The 18,246-nt window shown below is 40.3% G+C and overlaps 2 protein-coding genes across 2 annotated transcripts in view; one reads left to right on the top strand and one right to left on the bottom strand.

Annotated features, from left to right (window-relative positions):
• MNDA (myeloid cell nuclear differentiation antigen) overlaps nt 1–2,545 on the bottom strand; it is a 20,202-nt gene extending 17,657 nt beyond the window's left edge. Inside the window, exon 1 of the mRNA XM_030887847.2 lies at nt 2,463–2,545. The gene's annotated coding sequence lies outside the window, so the exon portion shown is untranslated. The remainder of the gene's footprint in view (nt 1–2,462) is intronic.
• A 14,753-nt stretch (nt 2,546–17,298) lies between these two features.
• LOC101660626 (olfactory receptor 6N1-like) lies at nt 17,299–18,246 on the top strand. The gene has a single exon (XM_004714803.2). The coding sequence runs from the start codon at nt 17,299–17,301 to the stop codon at nt 18,244–18,246; it is 948 nt and encodes a 315-aa protein (XP_004714860.2).

The raw sequence follows: 18,246 nt of genomic DNA, 5'->3' as shown, positions 1-18,246 counted from the left end.
CCCCCCCCCCCGCCATAAATGCTAATATAGAGCCATCTTGTACAGGCGCCAGGCTCCTCCCTTAAGCAGTTAAAAAGATGTTTATCTCTAAAGGTGTTTGTTCCCTTTGTCCCTTACCTTAAGGTGCATTTTGCACCTATTGTCTCTTGCATGCCTGATGGTCCCTTTGAAGCATTCCCCTTTAGGTTTTGGGATATTCAAGATTAGTACATTCCCCATTTGTTTGATGTGTATGTATAACAAGAGGCCTACATGCCTCAAAAGCTATATAAACCCACTGTTAAATAAACTCTTCTCCTGCTTCTTGCTTCTCCCAAGAATGGAGTCCAGTCCCCAAACCCCCTCTTTCTGTCTCCTTTAATTGCTCACATCACAAACCAGTTTTTAAAAATATGTTTGAAACTAATAGTTTTTACCAAGTCACATGCTATTTAAATGTTACAGCTTAACAAGCACTATCCTTGATGATCAATAATTCCAAAATTCTGCACTACAAATATCTACACCAATAACTCTTTATGTAGAATTGTTAAAAGATAAAATGTATAAAGCCAAGAAAGGCTGGGGGCCAAAAGGAAAATATGATTGAATAAATACCTTAATCAATTTTCCCAAAGTCTTCAACACAAACATCCAGAATCACAGATATAAAGAAAGAGGCATATCAGAGACAGTGTGGAGGCTGGGACCAGAGGATATGATAATTCAGTAAATACATTGTTTCGAAGGGAAATAAAGGTACCAAAAAATGGTTCTTAATTTGACAAAAAAGGAAAATGAGGCACAGAACATGTTAAAAATTGCAAACAAATATAAGACCATAGAAACATGCTAATACATCCTGAGGATAAATGATGACACAATCTAATGATATTGAGGAATATTAAAAATCAAAGGAAAACTCTGTGAATGAAAAAGGAGAGAGAATTATCTGGGTGACCCACCTGCCTATGTGGAGCCTATTTCAAAGGGCTACAGATTTCTCTGAACTTACATTTAATCCAGCAAAATAAAAACAGTTCTAATGCTGGCTCTCCTTTCAGCTACTGAGAAGTATAACTCAAACAAACAAACAAAAACAGGAAGGCTGGTTCTTGAAGCTGAGGTTATTCATTTGCAGACAGCCCAGCTTATTTGACTAGTGAAATAAACAACAACAACAAAAAATACCCCAAGCCATTGCCATCAAATCTATTTCAACTCATAATGATCCCATATAGGGAAGCTGGGCTATAAAGCTTTATAGGAGCAGAAACCCTCACTATTCTCCTTGGAGCAGCTGGTGTATTGGAACCACCACATTTTCCCCACAGGTAGTGAAAGTTGTGTCAGGATATATAGGAGGGCAGGAAAAATGAACTGCTACAAAATGGTAGCAACTTTTATTAAACAAACAAATCAAAATGGGATGCTATTGTTTCTTGACATATTCTCCATCCAGATCTATCCTCATATTCATCATATGGCATGTTGTTAATTTTTGACTCATAGCTATTCCATGTAACAAAATAGAACTGTCTGATATTTTAGGGTTTTGTTGACTGTAGCTTTCACAGGATCAGGTTATCCGATATTTTCTTGCACAGAACTGCTGAGTATGTGGATAGGTTAGCAGTTATCAGTTACGTACTTCACTGCCGTGCCCACTGGCTTCCTGATTCTTCATGCTTCAGGCCATAAACAAGTTTTTTGTTTTTCATTTAAAGGCATACCCCAAAAGATAGCAGCGTAGAATTTCCTTGACTCCCTTTGCCTTTTCACTAGACCTTGCTATCAGAATGTGTTATCTATTACTTTGAGTAAAGCATGGGTCATTTGAAAATAACGGAAAAATGCGTCTGATGCTTGACGCAGAGTACAGTATAAAATTAAAATAACCCAGGGAAAAAATAAGGTAGCCATATTTTAATGTGACCGTGGAACTGAGGAGTTAGCTGCTTTTTTATATTTGTGCATGTTTTTATAACTTGAGATAATACCATTTATTCCATTTCCTATGCTGATATTTTCCCTAAGTATTTTACAATAGTTCTCTCATATAACTAGTTTGTCTTATACTCAGGTTCCATTACAACCACCAAGATTTATGCCTATCCTCAAGCTATGATGACCAAAGCTCTCCTCTAAATAGTAACTTCCCAATAGACACAAAGAGAATTAATTTTAAAACTTCCCACAGTCAATATGGGAAGACCAGAGACTCACAAAAGACATAATGTTTGATAAAGTTGGGCTAGCAAACACACGAGAACCCTTCCTTAGGTGGAGTGACTTCGTGATTGCGACTATGTTGAATGGTGGGAAAGGATGAGAGTCAAGCTACCATAGTTTCCATCTCTTTGAAATAGAGTTGATGCCACCCTTCATTCTCCCAGACAACTCCATAAGTAACTCCCTCCCTGTGATCTTTGTGGCTACCAACTAAGTACCCAGATCTTTACATAAACTCCCAGAGGACTCACCTCACTGGAAACTTCTTTCACAATAATGAAGTTCTTCAGATCTTCAGAAATACAGTAATCACCGTTTATCTTGTAAGCAAAGAAAAAAAAAAGTCAAATCCTTAGAGCTCTCTGAAGATGCACTGCAGGGTGCTATATTTTGTGAAAGCTGAGAAAACAGCCAATTTAAAAAAAATCACGGAAAAAGCACTGGTTCGAATGATCTAAACTAAGGAGAAAGAGCTGTGCACTTAAAAAATAATTTTGAGCTCCACCGAGCAGCATTCTTAGGTTTCTATTTCACAAAGTCAAAGAGCGGTACAGTTTCCTGTCTATGAACAGCAATCTTACTCAGAAAGAGAAACTAGTGCAAAGTATTTCTTCTTCCTCTTTTTTTTTTTAAGTAATAAATAGAAGTGGCTGTAGGGAGTGTCAACCTTAGAACTTTATTGCCCACCGCATCTGTTTGAGTTAGGAGAAACACATAGCCCCAACAGGAGCCTTGGTAGGGCCATGGTTGAGAGCTCAGCGGTTAACCCTAAATTCAGTCACTCGAACTCACAGACTGCTCCACCGGAAAGTTGTGTCAGTCGTCAGCCATAAAGAGTGAAGCCATAAAAGCCCCGTGCCGCTCTGCATCACCTCTAATGAGCGGGTAATTTGTAATCAACAGGATGACAATGGGCTTTTAAAAATATATAACCCCCTGAATAAACCTCGCATTGCTAAAGAGGCCGCAGGAGTCACCAGCGAATCCTTCCTCTTTTCCTCTTCGTCACGTGGCAGTGCTCGGAAGATCTCTCAGAAGAAGCAGTGATTGCCCTTGCTGAGTGGACTCAGGTCTTCCATGAAAGTGCTTTTAGCATAACTTATTCCTGTTGGCGTTGGAAATGGGTGCGCTACACCCACAAATTAAAGAATGGTGGAAGTCATGAGAATCTGGTAGAGGGCAGGAATGGAGTCTCCTAGAGAGCCTCAGATGTGATGGATGTTACCTTGATAATGGCTGGTGAAGTTTATTTTAGACAAAAAACAAAAACAAAATTCACTGCCCTCAAGTTGATTCCAACTCATAAAGTCCCTGTAGGCCAGAATAGAACTGCCCCAATGAGTTTCTGAGACTGTTTACAGGAGTGGATAGCCCCATCATTCTCCCAAGAAGTGGCTGCTGGCTTCCAACTGTGGACCTTGTGGGTCATATTCCAATGTGTAGCCACTGCAGCACAGGCTCCTGATTTCAGACAAGTGGCCTCTAAAAGTGTGAGAAAATACATACCTTCTGTTTACATAACCAAGTTAGTAATGATTTGTTATGTCAAATATAAAAAACTAGGATACAGTTTTGTTGTAGAAAAGAATAATCCTTCAAAGCAATTAAAGAAACAAGCGGCCTATTCTTCTTTTCAACCAACTTTAGAAATAATACAAAATTATCTCAGCCTCAAAACATCACTTGAATGCCTTGGGTTCCTGATCTGGGTGGTAGATATGGTTGAGCAAAGAAACGAATTTCCTTGTGAAGAAAAACCAAAACCACACCAAAATGATGAGTGAAAGAATGAGAACCTTTTTTTTTCTAAAACTGATTGTGGTAATGATTGCACAACTCTACGCAATAAAACTGTTACACAAACACGCAAACGCACTGCCATCCAGGCAATGACCGTGGATAGTGATGCTGTAGGTCAGGGTAGAACTGTCCTGTCACTTTCTGAGACTGGAAGTTGAAAGCCGGGCCCTGCCTTTCTCCCTTGGTGGTGATTTTCAACTGTGGACCTTGCAGCTAACAGCCCAAGTGTAACCATGACACAACCAGACTCCCAGGAAAACAACAACAACAGAACAGGGGGCCTATCGATCAAGTGACTGGTTTCATGTCAGGGGAGCCAGCCCCTGACAAATCATCATGAGTCCAGTAGGCGCAATTGTACAGCGATGATAAGTAAATATTTTAGTAAAGTCATGGATAGTAGAGAGAGTAAAATGAAGGAGTCAGACACATTTCATGGTAGCATGCTCACCTCAGCTCCTCTTGGTGGTACAAGGCAGGAGAGAGAGAGATTTATTACTAACCAAGGCTTATATATCTTTTGGGGGTATGCAAGCCCCCTAATTACAGGTAAAGACATAAGTCACAGGAAAGGGTTATACTATAGTAATGGGAGGGGGACAATCTGGGGTACACATGCTATAGGAAGAGGAGGGATTAAAGGTATACATGTGACAAGGTGGGTGGATCCTAGATTCATGATAGTGGCCTAGCCTTGATTGCCCTGGAGCTGGAGACTTGATTTAGTCTATGCTTTCCTAACAGCAGGGAGAGAGCCCCACCTACTGTGGGAGAAAGAATGGTGTCTGCTTGCTCAGCATGGCTGGAGTCTTCAGGGAGATAACTTGACAACATTTACCATTAGTTGCAAGCAGTGTCCTAGATCTGACATATATATTTGGGAGAGTCGAGCTGGGGAGCAGTCTTTTTCTATCCCCCAGTTTCAATTTGTTCAATCTGCTTTCTTGGAGTCATCAGGATGGCTTCCAAATTCAGATTTGATTCTTGCCACTGTGAACCTAGTTTGGATTTATACAGCCATTATCAAGGTAACATCCATCACATCTGAGGCTCTCTAGGAGACTCCATTCCTGCCCTCTACCAGATTCTCATGGCTTCTACCATTCTTTAATTTGTGGATGTAGCGCACCCATTTCCAACGCCAACATCTCCTCCTCCATATTTATACATTGTCTTCTTTTCTGTCTGTGTGTCTTCTCTTACAAGAAAACATATTATGGCATTTGGACACACATAGATCATCCAGGACACATTCTCAATTTTAAGATTCTTAATCACTAATTTTCAAATAAACATTCACAGATTCCTGGGATTAGGACAAGGGGGTATATTTGTAAATCATTATTAGCCTGCCACTGTTCCTATTCCTAAACTAAAGAAAGAAAAATGTCCCCCATGGCTTGGGCTTTGTCAACTGTGCCAGCCTTATCATCTACTCCCCCTTCTCTCCATTTACACTTTCTCTCACCCCAGACATGTCATCATCATTCTCAGTATATACTTTTTGAAGCTAATATATATATAAAGGATATATATATATCCTTTTCTGCCCCATTTCTTCTTAGGAAGCTCACTTATTTTTACAAAGGCCAAGACTATGAAAGTCTAATTAAGCTCACATTAGATTTATTTTTTTCCCTCCCATGGGACATTCATAGTGATTTTATATCATTGCTGCCACACTTATTATTTTATGTTGTCATCATTTGTGTATGAGATTACAGAAAGAAAGAAAGAAAAAGCCCTCATCATTTTTTGTAGCTTTTACTCCTACCTATGAAGGTAGGGGAGAAAGATGAGCCATTTTGCTCCCCTCAAGAGTCAGTCTTGGAAACCTACACGGCCGTTCTACTCTGTGCTCTGGGGTTCTGATGAGCTGGAAGGGACTCGATGGCAGGGAAGCATAATGGTAAAGCAACTGGGAGAAATCAAGTAAGTTCATATATGTCGGCATGTAGCACATACTATAGGAATAAAACCTAACATTGTTTATTGTTATTACTATCAGCATCATGATTACATGTCTAATGGCTAAACTGATACCCTTACCCTTAACCATTAGACATGTAATTATGATGCTGACAGTAATAACAATAAACAATGTTAGGTTTTATTCTTATAGTAGCTACTACATGCCGACATATATGAACTTACTTGATTTCTCCCCGTTGCTTTACTGCTAGGTATTATTAATACTTTCAATTTTGCCAATGATGTAAGAGAGTTTTCCAAGATGAATGACATCATTCCCTGAGGACACTAGAATGATCCAGGGAATCTGTAAAAGCAGATACCTACACTTTATCCTGGCTTTTACTTGCCAGGTGGTCACTGAGTAATTATTTTTTTCTGAAAATGAGACAGCCGTCCAAATAAATTTGGGGATCAATGGTGTTAGCATTAAATTTCATAGATGCTAATTTGTGGAATTAGATTTCAAGTCCCATATTTGCTGTATGCTACACATCAGCTTGCTTTCTCTCTCTCTCTCTCTCTCTCAGCTATAAGGAAATGATGTTTATTTCCTAAAAAGGAAATGACTGATTTAAACTATTCTAAAATCAGAAACGAGAGCATAACTCCATTTTATTGGTTTGCTCTTTTGGTTTGTTTCTTGGGACATAGCGTTTCATTTACTCTCAAGTCCCCTACTTCTCCCTCACACTAGAGCACCTTTTTCTTGTGTGCTTATTTATTTGTTTAAGCAGGCATCTGGTTACTGAATTCTTGGTTCTCAATGCTGTCTCCTTGGGCATCAAAATAACAATCACATCATTTATCATAGTTCATAAAATTAGCATTTAAGAAAAAAACCTGTAGAATTAATCAATCTAAATTTATTTCATACTTTAAAAACTATTAATATTTTAGGCAAGGATGGTGTATTGCCTGCTTTAAGATGGAGCTAGTTAATGTCAGAGCTAAAATTAAAGCTCTGTGCTTCAGTCTTCCAACCGCCACCTCCATAGTGCCCCTATTGAATGTAGGAAAGGGATCTGGATCCGCATAGTTCAAGTGAACTTGAGGAGTCAGTGTCTCTTGATCAGGCCTGGGTAAGTGAATTCCTAAATGGGCTGTATCCTAGAGCTGCTTCATTAACATTTTAGTCTGCAATCCCAGGTTCCCAATTAGCATTAATTGAGGGAACCACTGGAGAAACCTGGCACTTCCCTAAAGCTCCCTGCTCTAGGACTCTTGTTAGGGGTGGTCTCTGCAGAGAAAATGGCGATAATTAGTGAAGTTGAGGCTGAGATTCATTAAGCAGACACAGTCCACCCCTGGGAACAGTTGCCTTGTATCTCTCTCTGGCTTCCTCAGTTCAATTAAGCAGTTTGTTTGCCTTCTCATTAGCAAACTTGTTAGTGCTTTACTCTGCTCCCTTGAGTTGCTTAGAGGAAAAGTTGTACAGGAGGATTCCCCCAGCTAGAGAAGTTTGCCTCTTATGCTTCCCTTTGGGCATACAGAGATTCAGGTCTTCCCAGCAGGCCATGCGTGGCCATGAGAGTTCAGCTACTGGACCCTGATTTCACCGCTTGGCCAAAAAGAAGTGAAAGCTGAAGCCCAGTTCACTAAATCTGCAAGTTCCCATAACTCCCTGAGATCAGGCTGAGAAAGAGGAGCATTTAGATTGATTTTGGACGCACTGCTGGAAGTTCACCAGGCTCATCTCCTGCTGTCTAGTTTTTGAGAAGTCACCCCTGCCTTCTGCTTTTTCCTCCCCACACCTTACACCTCCTGACCCATACTTTGATACAGGTCTCTAATGTTCACAAAGCAGACACACATTCCAGTTGCTTTGCTGGGCAAAACAGAATACATATTACTACACCCCATTTTTCCAATCTGGGAGCTTTGCTGGCAGGGTGATTCAGAGATCAGCTGCTGAGAACCCACCATCCCCTGCAGAGGAGGAAGAGGGGGCAGTTGGCCATGTAAAGATTACAGCCGTGGAACCCCTACGGAGCAGGTCTGCTCTGCCCCGCAGCTTCAGTATAAGTTTTACTTGGTGGGAATGTTTGTGTTTTTGGCCAATAGAAGCCTGAAATTGAAGCAGTTTGCTCAGAAAAAGAGCAGAATTTCATTGTACCAAAATATAGCATACTTAATGCCCTAGAAGCCTTGTCCAACCTTTCTCAATTGGATACCAGGTGAGGAGGCATCCAAAAGAGCCCACTTTTTCCTTCCATTCAGATTGACCATCAGTAAGTTAATTCAATGTATATATATATATTTGCCACCAGCAACATTAATAGTGATAACAGTACCACTATTTATGAGAGCCAAATATAGCTACTATATAGTTATATCTGAAGAAAATTGAGACTCAGCAAGGTTGTGTGATAAGGCAGGGAGCACAATATACATGAAGGATGTGGTTTTCATGCCTAATTGAGAAGATTCTTGCAAATGATTAATATAAACATAGGTATACAGATGGGCTCAATAATGAAAAACAGTTCCGAGTCAATGGAAAAGATATATAAGGATGATAAATGGAAGATACAATTCTAAATCACAGATTCAGAATACGGTAGTGCCTCGTCATGGTCCTGGTTTTGTTTGTTCGGACAGGTGGCACAAGAGTCTTATCAAAGGTCTGTCCTTCATTTCTTGCAAAACATGGTTTCGGTGTTAGACATAGCAACAGCGGAAGATTTAGCAGAATGTCAGGGGTCTCAGTATTCCCCCAGTCTCTGCCCATCACTCTCAGAAGGTGTTTAGACTTAAGCTCCTGAACCTCCTTTCAAACACCTGAGGCTCTAGTTGTTGACTCTTGGTGAAAAGGGAACTAGATTGTATTTCCTGCTTGAAATGTACATATGCCTATTACCATAAGTAGTCAGACCTCCTGAAATCATGGATTCAATTCTCCTTCCACAAGAATCCAGCAAATGGTGCATAGGCCCAGCAAGTAGGAGATATGGTTTCCTTACAGTATCAAAGAAACACCCTAGAAATCATCTGACACCTTATTTTCAAACCAACAGCATTGGAAGCAAATATATCAAGGAGATACTTACACTACAGAAAAAAGACAAAAATAAAATGCAGAAATGAAACCTAATGTCTGGCCACTCCCTGTTCACCCTTGTCTTATTTGGCACCTCCACCACTTCCCCTGATTAGATGGTCTATTTCTTTCTTTCTTTCTTTCTTTCTTTCTTTCTTTCTTTCTTTCTTTCTTTCTTTCTTTCTTTCTTTTAAAACCATTTTATTGGGGGCTTGCACAATTCTTTTTTTCTTAATCATTTTATTGGGGGCTCATACAACTCTTAAGCAAATGTGGTGAAGAAAGCTGATGGTGCCTGGCTGTGAAAAGATATAGAATCTGGGGTTCTAGAGGCTGGAAGATAAACAAGGGGTCATCTAACTGAGAAACAACAAAGCCCACATGGAAGAAGCACACCAGCCTGTGAGCTCACAAGGCGATGAAGGGATCAGGTATCAGGCATGAAAGACAAAAAAAAAAAAAAAAAATTATAGCACTGTGAATGAGGGGAGTGCGGGGTGGGGACCCAGGGCCCATCTGTGGGAAATTGGACATCCCCTTGGAGAAGGGCTGCGGGGAGGAAACGAGCCAGTCAGGGTGCAGTGTAGCAATAATGAAACATACAATTTTCCTCTAGTTCTTGAATGCTCATACAATTCTTAACACAATCCATCCATCCATTGTGTCAAGCACATTTGTACATTTTTTGCCAAGATGGTGTATTTCAAAACTTTCACTTTGCAATGAGTGAACTGAGAGGTCAGAAGATGACATGATCTTTCAAAAGACACACATCTCACTAGCACTTAAGGCAGAACTGGACTAAGACAAGGTCACTGTAGGTGTCTGGAGTGTTCCTTATAAGATTACTTTTCTGATGTCTATGTAGCTGCTCAACTATTAATTTTTGCCTTTTATTTTTATGTTTATGCAAACTACCATCAGCCATTTTTACATTTACACATATATGTATATAATAGACATAATGTCTCAGTGCACTGCCATTGAAATCATTCTGATGCATAGTGACCCTATAATAGAGACTAGAACTTCCCCTGTGGGTTTCCAAGGCTGTAAATATATTTTGAACAGTTTTATTGATGTGTAAATTATACATTATACAATTCAGCAGTATGGTTATAATAAAAAGAGTTGTGAAAACATCACCACAATCACTTTCATGATATTTTCTTCTTTGTGGTGTTCAGTATTATTATTTCCCCATTTCCCCCTAACCTCCCAGAGACATCATTTTCATTTATTTGAGGATCACAGGCTGGTGTGCTTAGTAGACACCTTACTTAGATAGCTGCTTGTTTCAAGACAAGCATTTAAGACCCCAGACATTTTTCTTTCTGTTAGCCAGACACCATCTGATTTCTTCTCAGGTCAAGCATTGAGTAGGGCTATGTTATAAGAATGGATTGTTTTTAGATTAAGGCTATGATTAAATGCGAGCTCAAAATCCACTGCTTTGTCTATGGTTTTCTATAGGTCCCTGGCCCACTTTAGAGACATCATTATCATTTTAATGGGGAACATTACAAATCATTCCATTAGACATATAGTAATTTTATTGATAGTATCATTAATTTAGCCAATGGATAGGAGGTTAAATACTGGCCCTCAAATAATAGCCATCAAGCCAATGTCAACCCATAGCGAGCGACTGTAGGCAAGGTAGAATTGGCCCTGTGGCTTTCTGAGACTGTAACTGTTCATGGGAGCAGAAAGCCTCATGCTCTTCCTGTGGAGTGGCTGATCGATTCAAACTGCCAACCTTTCAGACCACAGGCAGCTACACCACCAGGGCTCCTAAGAAACTTCATCTAATTATTGTCCCCATCAATTTATCTTGACAGGGAACTGCCAGAAGTTCAGGCCAGATTTAGAAGAGGACATGGAACAAGGGGTATCATTGCTGAAGTCAGATGGAAGTTGGCACAAAGCAGAGAATACCAGAAAGATGTTTACTTATGTTTTATTGACTATGCCAAGCCTTTTGACGGTGTGGACCATGATAAACTGTGGATGACTTTGGGAAGAATGGGAATTCTGGGACACTTCATTGTGCTCATTTGGAACTTGTACATGGATGCCGTGCAAACTAGAGGCACTTTTGAAAACAGAACAAGGGAATACTTTGCGGTTTCTAATCAGGAAATGTGTATCAGGGTTGTGTCCTCTCATCGTACTTTTTCCATCTATATGCTGAGCAAATCAGCAGAGAAGCTGGATTATATGAAGAAGAGGGTGGCACCAAGACTGGAAGGTTTATTAACAACCTGTGGTATGCAGTTGACAAAACGCTGCTTGCTGAACGTGAGGCGGATTTGAAGTACTTGCTGGTGGGGGTCAAGGATTGTAGCCTTTAGTAGGATTACAAGTCCATGCAAGGAAGACCTAAATCCTCACACCTGGATCAATAGGTAACATCATCATGATAAATGGAGAAAAGGTTGAAGTTGTCAAGGATTTTGTTTCACTTGGATCCACAAGCAAAGCAGCAGTCCAGGGATGAAAACAAAACAAAACATGTTGCATTAGGTGCATCTGCTCTACAAGACCATTTTAGAGTATTGAAGAGCAAGGATGTCTCTTCGAGGACCAAGGTGCTCCTGACCCAAGCCATGGTCTTCTCCATTATACCCTGTGCATGTGAAAGTTGGACGTTGACTAAGGAAGGCCATAGAAGAATGGATGCATTTGGATTGTGGTGCTGCGGAAGACTACTGAAAGTGCCCTGACTGCTAAAATGACATACAGATCTGTATTGGAAGAAATAAGGAATGTCAGAGTGTTCCTTAGAGGCAAGGATGGCAAGGCTTCATCTTGCATACTTTGGATATATTGTCAGGAGACAACAATCCCTGGAGAAAGACAACATCTTGGGTAAAGTGGAGGGTCAGTGAAAAAGAGGAAGGCCCTCAATGAGATGGACTGACACAGTGGCTCCAGCCATGGGCGGAGGCATATGAACTATTGTGAGGATGGCACAGGACCGCGCATTATTTCATTTTGTTGTGCATATAGGTCAGAGCTGACTCTATAGCTCCTAATAACAACAACTTAGATTTACCTATCCTGGCTGTCATATTCAGAAAAATATACAAAAGCTTAAAAAAAAACAACCAAGAACGATAACAAAATAAAACAGAAAAAACAATAAAAAAGAAAGCAGAAATATAAAATATAAAAACTGAAATATAAAATGGGCCCAAAGGGAGAACAAATAATAAGGTGTCAGATTTTAGCCCAATTGCATCTGCAATAATCCATTCTAGAATGCATTCTGTGTGATAGCAAGGGTATTCACAACCATGGTCAATGGTCAGAGGGAATCACTAGAGGGTTAGCTTGTGGGGACCCTGCAAGTGTATTTTGGTCTTCCACTCTCATTCATAGCCTTCTAAAACTGAGTGTTAAGAATTTAAGCTCTACTTTTATTCCCTTCTCTAATCTTAGGTTTTATTATTTACAACCTTTGGATCACACAGGGTGGTGTGTTTAGTAGACACCTTACTTGTTTCAAGACAAGCCTTTAAGACCCCAGACATTTTTCTTTCTGTTATCCACGCACCATCTGATTTCTTCCCCACATTTTGCTCTAGCATCCATGGCTTCAGTGCCTCTTTATGAGGACAAGCATCAAGTAGGGCTATGTTATAAGAATGGATTGTTTTGTTTTTTTTAAAGAATGGATTGTTTTTAGATTAAGGCTATGATCAAATGAGAACTCAAAGTCCACTAATTTATCGATGGTTTTATATATGTCCCTGGCCCACTTTAGAGACATCATTATCATTTTATTAGGGAGCATTACAAATCATTCCATTAAATATATAGTAATGTTATTGATAGTATCATTAATATAGCCAATGGATAGGAGGTTAAATACTGTTTAGAAAAGGAAAATATATTTGTATAGTCAGCTTTTTAGGCTAAAATACATTAATTGTTGACTTGTGCAGATAAAAACCTAAGTGACTGGACACTATTTACAATGAGGTTTGGAGACAGGGCAAAACATTCAGTAACATTCATTTGCAAATGCAGAACTATGCCAGCTGGAATAAAACATGTCATAAAAAAGCAAAGAGTATGAAAATAGCAAAGTATGTTGTGCATCTTGAAAGGTCAGAGTCTAGAGTTCTGGTTGTCTGTAGCACACAGCCTGTGTCACCAAGGGCTAGATAGAAAGTAGGTCAAAAGTGTCCAATTAGAAACCAAATATCAGGCATATTCCCCCCTTGAGAGGGTTCTATGTAAGTAATGTTAAGCATTTTTCCCAATGGCCATTTGCCACCAACAGAAGTGAAATAATCTGTTCAAGATAGACATGCCCACCCCCCGTATCTGGACTGAATTTCCATGAAGGTTCATGAGCACCCTTGTAGGAATGTCTGTTGATTTGGAGTTACTGTGAGTCTGAACTGACTCAGTGACCGTGAGCTTCAGCTTGAATAAAGCAAGTTACATGGCAGGAACTCACTGGTGTTGTCCCTCATGTTTACCCCAACATGCGAAATTAACCCCTACTGATGTGAGGCCTCCTCTCTCAAAGTGTTATTTTTTTAAAGTTATGTTGGAAATATATTTTCATATGCTTATTTGCAAGCTTTAAAAGACCAAGCAAAATGACAAAAGCTGTATTATTTTACAATCCTTCCCACAACTCTTATACGTGGACTTTAAGTTTATCAATAAACCTCCAAAAGTTTACAAAGCTAGCATCCTTGAAATGCACAAAGGAAATCAAGTTGATCACCTATTTGCCTTTTTAAGGTGTACTAACAGTGGGGATGATATATGGTTCATGAGCATTAGGAAGGCATGGGGGATTGGATTAGAAAATCACATGATTTGAGAATGGAAACCTGCCTTTGTCTGGGAATTTATTCCTATACTAGTGGTCTCATAAATTATATTTGTTCTAAGGCTGTAAATCTTCAAAGAGCAGAAAACCTCATCTCTCTCCCTTGTAGTGTCGAGTGAGCTTGAAGCTGAACTTTACACACACACACACACACACACACACACACACACACACACATAAACTTTTAATGAACTTTTGGAAGCCTCCCCTTATATTTAGATCACACATTTTCAGAGGCATCAGGTTAAGGTTTTAGCACCGAGGCTATTGATACAGTTTATTGTCCAAGTCAAGCCTGAGCACTGTAAATAAGGAAATAGGTCACTAATAATAATTATCAGGAAACGTCAGACATTAGAAAGCACTCTCTCAAGCAACCTATGCATTATATTGGTCTGTATTTTTGAAATGCGTTGTTTTAATTGATAAATACCATTTGTGGTTGAGCTGGCTTCAGCTCATCATGGCCCCGTGTGGCTCCCCAAGCTGCAAACCAGAGGGTTTTCGATGCTGATTTTTCGCAAGTATTCAGACCTTTCTTTCGTGGTGTCCTTGGCTGAACTTAAACCTCCAACCTTTTAGTTTGCAGATAAGACCCTCGTATCAAAAATCACAATACTTTAAAAAGGCACACGTACAAGAGTGACTCCCCAACTCCAGGGCCATCTGCCCATGTTCCTCTTATATCACACCCCATTCCTCACCTCTGACAAAGAAAATAACTTCCATTAGGGTTTCCCATAATACTGTAGCGGTTTCTATGCACAAATGTACAAATGTGTATGAGATCTATTCTTATATGCCTCCTGAAGATTTTTGCATATCACTGCAGAAGTTACCTCCTCATTTAGGTAAGTAGCTCCATGGTATGCCATTGTGTGTTTAACCAGATCCCCATTGAAAGGTTTTTTGGCTACTTACATGAAAATAAAAGTGATAAAGACCTTTCAAGATTTTCTTTAAACACGTGAAATGTTGATATTTCTGAAATCCTGTTCTGTTGTTGTTGTGAGGTGCCATCGAGTCGATTCCAACCCATAGCAACCCATGCACAGCAGAGGGACACACTGCATGGCCCTGCACCATCCTAGCCATTGTTCCTGTGCCTGAACTCATCATTGTCGCCACTGGTCAAATGAGCTCCTTGAGGACTTTCCTCTTTTTCACTGCCCCTCCACTTTACCAAGTGTGAAGTCTTCTCCAGTGACAGGTCTCTCTTGACAATATGTCCAAAGTCTGTAAGATATAGTCTTGGCATCCTTGCCTCTAAGGAGCACTCGGACCTCTCTTCTTCTAAGACCGATTGGTTTGTCCTTTTAGCTGTCGATACTTTCAATATTCTCCAGCTTCGCGATGCACTGGTTCTTCTGCAGTCTTCTTTGTCATCTGTCCAGCTTTCACGTGCACTTGAGGCAATGGAAAACATCGTGGTTGGGTCAGGAGCACTTTGGTCTTCAAAGCAACATCCTTGCTTTTCAATACTCGAAAGAGGTCTTGTGCAGGTGATTTACCTAAAGCAACACATCTGTGAATACCTTTGAAATATTGTCAGATTTTGAAGGCCTGCTTTCTAACTTGACACTATAGCAGGGTTTCCTACCTGTTTCCCTTGCTAAATACTGGATTCCTAGATAGAAATAGGGCCTTATTCTTTTCATTTTTCCATTCCTAATACAGAATTAATATAAAGTGAGCATCCTGAACTGATAAGGGGTGACATGAGAAAAAAAAAAAAACAAAAACAATTTCCTGAGCTGAACAAGGCCTATACTTACTTAGTAGCTTCCAACTTTTATTTTTCCTTTTTATGCTTCTAGTAACTCTGAAACCCCTCCCTTCTCATTTGTATAGACTGTAGAATCTTTAGTATATGTTGAAAAATTGATTCGGTTTCTGTAGAAGTTCCTTCTAAATAAGTATTACAATCACATTCTGAATATAAGCACAGTTATTATGATATACACATTTAATACCAAGCAAGGATGCAATATAACTGACACATAAATCCTAGCAGTATTCTGTATCAGATGAAGTCTTATAATATGTACACATGTGTCTGTAAATGAGGGGAATGTTGTGATTGAGGATTTGGGGGAGACAGTAACTATGTGAAATGACAGTTGCAGCCATACATCCTGGAGAGACAGGTGTTTCACATGAAGAATAACCTATATTCAAGGTCAGAAAAGAATGCATCTCTAATTGTCCAAATACATGAGAATTTTTACTCAAAGAGATATTTTTCTAATATCAAAATCTCCAGTGGCCCAGAGAAGGCAAAGTCTCTAGGACTGTCTATCGGAGCATAACAAGGAGGGTTGGAAAATTGAGAAAAGTCTGCTACACCTCCCTGTGGGCAACTTCCTGCCATTCTACACCCCATAAGCCCCTGAGTATAAATTGCAACACAGCCCTGGGAGACCAGCTTCCTGTCGTGTGAAATATAAAGTGGGTAGTGCCTTAAGAGTAGAAAGGACATCAAGAAGGAAGATACAAATTCTAAGATCACCAAAAATAATCAGGTAACTGGAAGAGTTGGGGCAGCAGAGATTATAGTACATGAAGAGAACTTGTACGTTTTGACATCTTCCTGGGTGAGATGTCTTTGAGTTGTAGAAGGAAACTGTGAAGGTCATGGGTATTAGCACTCCCTCCCCATACTTACTTTTCAGTGGTTTTAAGAAAGCACAAATGGTCACTTTTGTAAGAGATTCAGAAAGCATTTATTGAAACCTTTATTTTAGAAAAGGGGAAGCTGAGGTTATGTGAACAGAAGTTTTAAAGTGTGCACTGCCAGTCAATGACAAAGCAAGTTCACAATTCAAAATGTGTAACCTCAGAAGAGACTCTTATACAACAAGCCTTCTAGATCAAGACTGAGGAGGGAGTGGGGAGCTCTTACACATTGGACTAGCCTTTGAGACTTCCTGGTGCTTGTCTACTTCCTTGATTATTTGGCAGTGTGTCTACCAAATAAATTATCATTAGACTATCGACTTCAGCTTTCAAAAATGGATTTTTTTAGTTTCTGCATTTCTTCTTCTTATTGACCTTAAAATAAAAATATGTACTAATTTTAAAGTGTCTTCCTAAAGGAGGTCTTATGAGTCACTTTGTAGAAAAAATATTTTTCTCCCCTAAGATCAATGGAGTACTAGTTGTTTTATCATTGGAAATGATACGAGAGAAAGAAGTGTGGATTTTCCTCTCTCTCCCATTTCCTGATGATGGAGTTGAAAAACATATACTTACTCCATCTTTGGGACTCATATTGTAAACAGGATTAAATTAATACAAAGTGAGAAGTATTAATGAGATAATGTCTCTGCTTCTTTCAGGGGCTCACAGTCTACATCCATGGCACTAGGAACATTTCCAGATTCAAAGGAGAATCCTGCATAGCTCATCCTCAGTCCTGGAAATGATGGATCCTGACAACTGCACTTGGAACCAAAGTTTTATCCTTGCTGGTCTCACTGCAACTAGAATGATACGATCTCTTGCCTTTGTGGGGACCCTATGCATTTATCTCCTCACCTTGACAGGGAACCTGTTAATCATTGTCCTGGTTAAAGCAGATTCTGGACTGTCCACACCCATGTACTTCTTCATCAGTGTCCTCTCCTTCTTGGAGCTCTGGTATGTCAGTACCACGGTACCCACACTGCTGCATACCCTGCTCCATGGGCGGTTCCCCATCTTATCTGTTGTGTGCTTCATCCAGCTGTATGTCTTCCATTCCTTGGGCATGACTGAGTGCTACCTGCTAGGGGTGATGGCCTTGGACCGCTACCTTGCCATTTGCCGCCCACTCCATTACCATGCACTGATGAGCAGACAGGTCCAGTTATGGCTAGCAGGGGCCTCGTGGGTGGCTGGATTCTCAGCAGCACTTATACCAGCCAGCCTCACAGCCACTCTTCCCTTCTGCTGGAAAGAGGTGGCCCATTACTTTTGTGATCTGGCACCTCTAATGCGGTTGGCATGTGTGGACACAAGCTGGCATGCTCGAGTCCATGGGACCGTGATTGGTGTGGCCACTGGTTCCAATTTTGTGCTCATTCTGGGGCTCTATGGGGGAATCCTGAGAGCTGTGCTGAGGTTGCCTTCAGCTGCCAGCCGTGCCAAGGCTTTCTCAACCTGTTCTTCCCACATGACTGTGGTAGCACTGTTCTACGGTTCTGCATTCACAGTGTATGTGGGTTCACCTGGGAGCAGACCTGAAGGCACAGAGAAGCTTATTGCCTTAGTATATGCCCTTCTTACCCCCTTCCTCAATCCCATCATCTATACGCTGCGAAACAAGGAGGTGAAGGAGGCTGTGAAGAGAGTTGCTGATAGAATCAGGACTACTTGGAAGGGACTCTGA

This window comes from Echinops telfairi, unplaced genomic scaffold (genome assembly GCF_000313985.2).
Source record: "Echinops telfairi isolate 266 unplaced genomic scaffold, ASM31398v2 ScPeMD7_7425;HRSCAF=8463, whole genome shotgun sequence".
Classification (NCBI taxonomy): Eukaryota; Metazoa; Chordata; class Mammalia; order Afrosoricida; family Tenrecidae; genus Echinops; species Echinops telfairi.
This window is presented reverse-complemented; position numbering and strand designations above follow the sequence as displayed.

What these genes read in the sequence shown, in the direction of transcription:
- LOC101660626 (XM_004714803.2), top strand. Translation starts at nt 17,299, where the DNA reads ATGATGGATCCTGACAACTGCACTTGGAACCAAAGTTTTATCCTTGCT.